The sequence below is a fragment of the Triticum aestivum genome, chromosome 7B, assembly GCF_018294505.1.
Source record: "Triticum aestivum cultivar Chinese Spring chromosome 7B, IWGSC CS RefSeq v2.1, whole genome shotgun sequence".
NCBI classification, from domain to species: domain Eukaryota; kingdom Viridiplantae; phylum Streptophyta; class Magnoliopsida; order Poales; family Poaceae; genus Triticum; species Triticum aestivum.
This window is the reverse complement of record NC_057813.1, coordinates 656,513,931-656,518,628: the sequence shown is the minus strand read 5'-3', so window position 1 is coordinate 656,518,628 and position 4,698 is coordinate 656,513,931. Positions and strand designations below refer to the sequence as shown.

Below are 4,698 nucleotides of genomic sequence, written 5' to 3'. Positions count from 1 at the left end.
TAGTTATTGCTGGGGAACGTAGTAATTTCAAAAAAAATCCTACGCATACACAGGATCATGGTGATGCATAGCAACGAGACCGGAAGCGGAAGCGTTAGCACAAGGCGATTGATATACTCATACGTCTTCACGATCTGACCGATCAAGTACCGAACGCACGGCACCTCCGAGTTCAGCATACGTTCAACTCGATGACGTCCCTCGAACTCCTATCCAGTCGAGCTTTGAGGGAGAGTTCTGTCAGCACGACGGCATGATGATGATGATGATGTTCTACCGAATGAAGTTGATCCCGGATGAAGTTGAAGCGTCTCTTGATGTGCTTGGTTCTCTTGTGAAATCTGGATTCCTTTGCCAAAGCAATTGCACCAGTATTGTCACAAAAGATTTTCATTGGACCCGATGCACTAGGTATGACATCTAGATTGGATATGAACTCCTTCATCCAGACTCCTTCATTTGCTGCTTCCGAAGCAGCTATGTACTCCGCTTCACATGTAGATCCCGCTACGACTCTTTGCTTAGAACTACACCAACTGACAGCTCCACCATTCAATATAAACACGTATCCAGTTTGCGATTTAGAATCGTCCGGGTCAGTGTCAAAGCTTGCATCGACGTAACCATTTACGACGAGCTCTTTGTCACCTCCATAAACGAGAAACATATCCTTAGTCCTTCTCAAGTATTTCAGGATGTTCTTGACCGCTGTCCAGTGATCCACTCCTGGATTACTTTGATACCTCCCTGCTAAACTAATAGCAAGGCACACATCAGGTCTGGTACACAGCATTTCATACATGATATAGCCTATGCCTGAAGCATAGGGAACATCTTTCATTTTATCTCTATCTTTTGCAGTGGTCGGGCATTGAGTCTTACTCAACTTCACACCTTGTAACACAGGAAAGAACCCTTTCTTTGCTTGATCCATTTTGAACTTCTTCAAAACTTTGTCAAGGTATGTGCTTTGTGAAAGTCCAATTAAGCGTCTTGATCTATCTCTATAGATCTTAATGCCCAATATATAAGCAGCTTCACCGAGGTCTTTCATTGAAAAACTCTTATTCAAATATCACTTTATGCTATGCGGAAATTCTATATCATTTCCGATCAACAATATGTCGTCCACATATAATATCAGAAATGCTACAGAGCTCCCACTCACTTTCTTGTAAATACAGGCTTCTCCAAAAGTCTGTATAGAACCATATGCTTTGATCACATTATCAAAACGTTTATTCCAACTCCGAGAGGCTTGCACCAGTCCATAAATGGATCGCTGGAGCTTGCACACTTTGTTAGCTCCCTTTGGATCGACAAAACCTTTCGGTTGCATCATATACAACTCTTCTTCCAGAAATCCATTCAGGAATGCAGTTTTGACATCCATTTGCTAAATTTCATAATCATAAAATGCGGCAATTGCTAACATGATTCGGACAGACTTAAGCATCGCTACGGGTGAGAAAGTCTCATCGTAGTCAACTCCTTGAACTTGTCGAAAACCTTTTGCAACAAGCCGAGCTTTATAGACAGTAACGTTACCGTCAGCGTCAGTCTTCTTCTTGAAAAACCATTTATTTTCGATGGCCTGCCGATCATCGGGCAGGTCAACCAAAGTCCACACTTTGTTCTCATACATGGATCCCATCTCAGATTTCATGGCCTCAAGCCATTTTGCGGAATCTGGGCTTACCATCGCTTCTTCATAGTTTGTAGGTTCGTCATGGTCTAGTAACATGACCTCCAGAACAGGATTACCGTTCCACTCTGGTGCGGGTCTTATTCTAGTTGACCTACGGGGTTCAGTAACAACTTGAACTGAAGTTTCATGATCATCATCATTAACTTCCTCACTAATTGGTATAGATGTCACATGAACCGGTTTCTGTGATGAACTACTTTCCAATAAGGGAGCAGGTACAGTTACCTCATCAAGTTCTACTTTCCTCCCACTCACTTCTTTCGAGAGAAACTCTTTTTCTAGAAAGGATCCATTCTTGGCAACGAATGTCTTGCCTTCGGATCTGTGATAGAAGGTGTACCCAACAGTCTCCTTTGGGTATCCTATGAAGACACATTTCTCCGATTTGGGTTCGAGCTTATCAGGTTGAAGCTTTTTCACGCGAAGTCGATAGATCGATCGACCTATTGCATGCGACGACACATTCAATATCGATTGAAACCGGACTAGCCTGGGCCTCATACCCAGCTGTCCCCGGCCCAACAAATTTCAGTGAAGTTTCAGACATAACCGGCCCACTGCAGCCCAGGAGCGAATTCAAACGCGCCTGACGAGCCGCTGGGATCTGGATCGCCAGGTTCGCTGGCGTGGCAGCCGCGGTCACCACCACGCCGATCGAGGCACTGCCCGGCGTGCTTTCTTCCTTCTCGTAACAGTAATCCACGAATCCGGACGAATCATATCGAAAAGCATTAAGTTTGGGAGACTTACCTTAGGCAGGGGGCCCTTCCATGGCCTGATCGTCGTCGCCACCGTTCTCCGATGAACGGTGCGACGTATCATCTCCTTCTTCTCTCCCGCATGAAGTCCAAATCTGGCCGGATCGTCGGGGGGCAAGACTTTGTCGACCGTCCTTGCCACTTCATCTTCGTCGTAGCCGGAATGGAAAAACTCGCAGATGAGATCACATGGGGTCGGCGGCGACGGGGAGGCCGCCGGGCTCCCATCCCCATCCTCGTCCACATCATCCTCATCGGAGTCTGCCAAAGCCCAGAACCGGTTGCCGACCCGCCTTCGATCCCCGGACGATGATGTCGGCGCGCCCGTGGTCGCCCTCTTGTGGCCCCCGCACCCGCCCTCATCGCCCTTTGAATAGATTGATTTGTGATGACTTGGACTAGAAGCCACAATAGATGGCGCCCATTGACACGCATGATGGCGGCATGAGGACGACAAAGCCGGCAAGCTCGCTAGGCCTCGGCAGACTTGCTAGGGCTTTTTCTTTAGATGATCCACCATTTCTCTTTACGAACGGCGATCTTATAAGAAAAAATAGCGTGAAGCAGAAGACATCAGCCTTGCTGGCGTGGAGCGGCAGAGAATCCTCGGGAGAGGGCGAGATACTAGGAGTTCTATTTGTTTACCATATCCAATCAAGCTAGTTACGGCAAGGCAGGAATTGGAAATTGTATTTTGCCTAGCTACGTGACTAGAATGGACTTGCCTTTTTAAAAAACTATATTGGACTTGTTGCCCATATAGCACATACCTTTTTTAAAATGGTACAACACGGATCTTTAGCATTATATGCAACGTTTTATAGATCAATCCAGAGCCTAGTAAAAAAATATTCATTCATCGATTTCTAGGATTGATCTAGATCGTAATAATTTGGACCCATCAGATTAATGGCTCCTAATTTCTAATTAACGTAAGAATTTCTTGAGAGTCTAGAGTTAGTATAGGTATATATATATAGATAGATATAGATAGATAGATATATAGATATATAGATAGATAGATAGATAGATTACAGCAAGCTGAATGTATCGTGTCCATCCGTGCCAACGAGCCAGTATGACAAACCAGAGTACGAAAGATATAATAGACACATGGAATCAAAACCATACAACTCCTATATGTGTCTCCCGTGACCCTGATGATCATGGTTAAGCCAGCTCGTAGCACTGTCATGCCAGATATAATCCTTTGTCTGATGCTATATATGCTCCAGATTATTATGGCTACACTTGTAAAACCATCAAATATATATATGCCCAGAGCAGACAACATGCATATAAGAGTACTCTTCTTGGAAACTAAAGGAAAGCCTCATGGCCCAGCTCTCAGGTTTTTGTTCATTAGCGAACAGATTAAGCTCCAATGATGGATGTTACACACGTAACATGCCAGTACAATAATGGTTGCACGTAAATTTTGCAAATTACTACGGCAAGAGTCAAAACTAATTAGCTCGACTGATAATGACATGCATGCACTTGCTGCACTTGCACGCTACGACCGGCCTATAAATACGACCTCAGACGACCCAAGCAAACCATCCCAAGCTAGCAAAGCCAAGCTTAGCCATAGCCACAGACCAGTAAGATCGATCAGTAGCAATGGCGCCCTCCAAGCTCGCCCTCTTCCTCGCCCTGAACCTGGTCCTCCTTGCGGCCGCCCAGGGCTGCGGACCCTACTGCCCACCAGTCGTCCCTACCCCGCCCATCCTCCCACCGCCCGTGCCGTCGACCGGCGGGGGCAGCTGCTCGATCAACATGCTGAAGCTGGGCGTGTGCGCCAACGTGCTGAACCTGCTGAAGCTCAAGATCGGCGTGCCAGCGAACGAGGAGTGCTGCCCGCTTCTGGGCGGGCTCGCCGACCTCGACGCTGCCGTGTGCCTCTGCACTGCCATCAGGGCCAACATTCTCGGCATCAAGCTCAACGTGCCCATCGACCTGACCCTCCTCCTCAACCAGTGCGGCAAGAAGTGCCCCTCCGACTTCACCTGCCCCATCTGATCCATCCAACACCATCGATGAATATTATACATGCATTTTTTTATTCGTAACTAGTTTGCATTTCATACGTACGCACCATACGTATATTTTCTATGTTCCAGTTCCGGTACTATATGTTAGGTGTTTGCATGGGCTCCCTCGCTCGTGCATGCATGCTTGATAAGTTTGTGATCGATAAAGTACTGAGAAACTGGGACGAAAAATTATCTC

At 46.5% G+C, this 4,698-nt stretch overlaps 1 protein-coding gene across 1 annotated transcript; it reads left to right on the top strand.

Annotated features, from left to right (window-relative positions):
* Positions 1-4,045: 4,045 nt before the first annotated feature.
* Positions 4,046-4,698, top strand: LOC123160355 (cortical cell-delineating protein-like). Its single transcript, XM_044578165.1, has one exon. The coding sequence runs from the start codon at positions 4,090-4,092 to the stop codon at positions 4,486-4,488; it is 399 nt and encodes a 132-aa protein (XP_044434100.1). The 5' UTR covers positions 4,046-4,089; the 3' UTR covers positions 4,489-4,698.

Excerpts from the sequence above, each read along its gene's own strand:
- LOC123160355 (XM_044578165.1), top strand. The coding sequence starts at position 4,090 with ATGGCGCCCTCCAAGCTCGCCCTCTTCCTCGCCCTGAACCTGGTCCTC.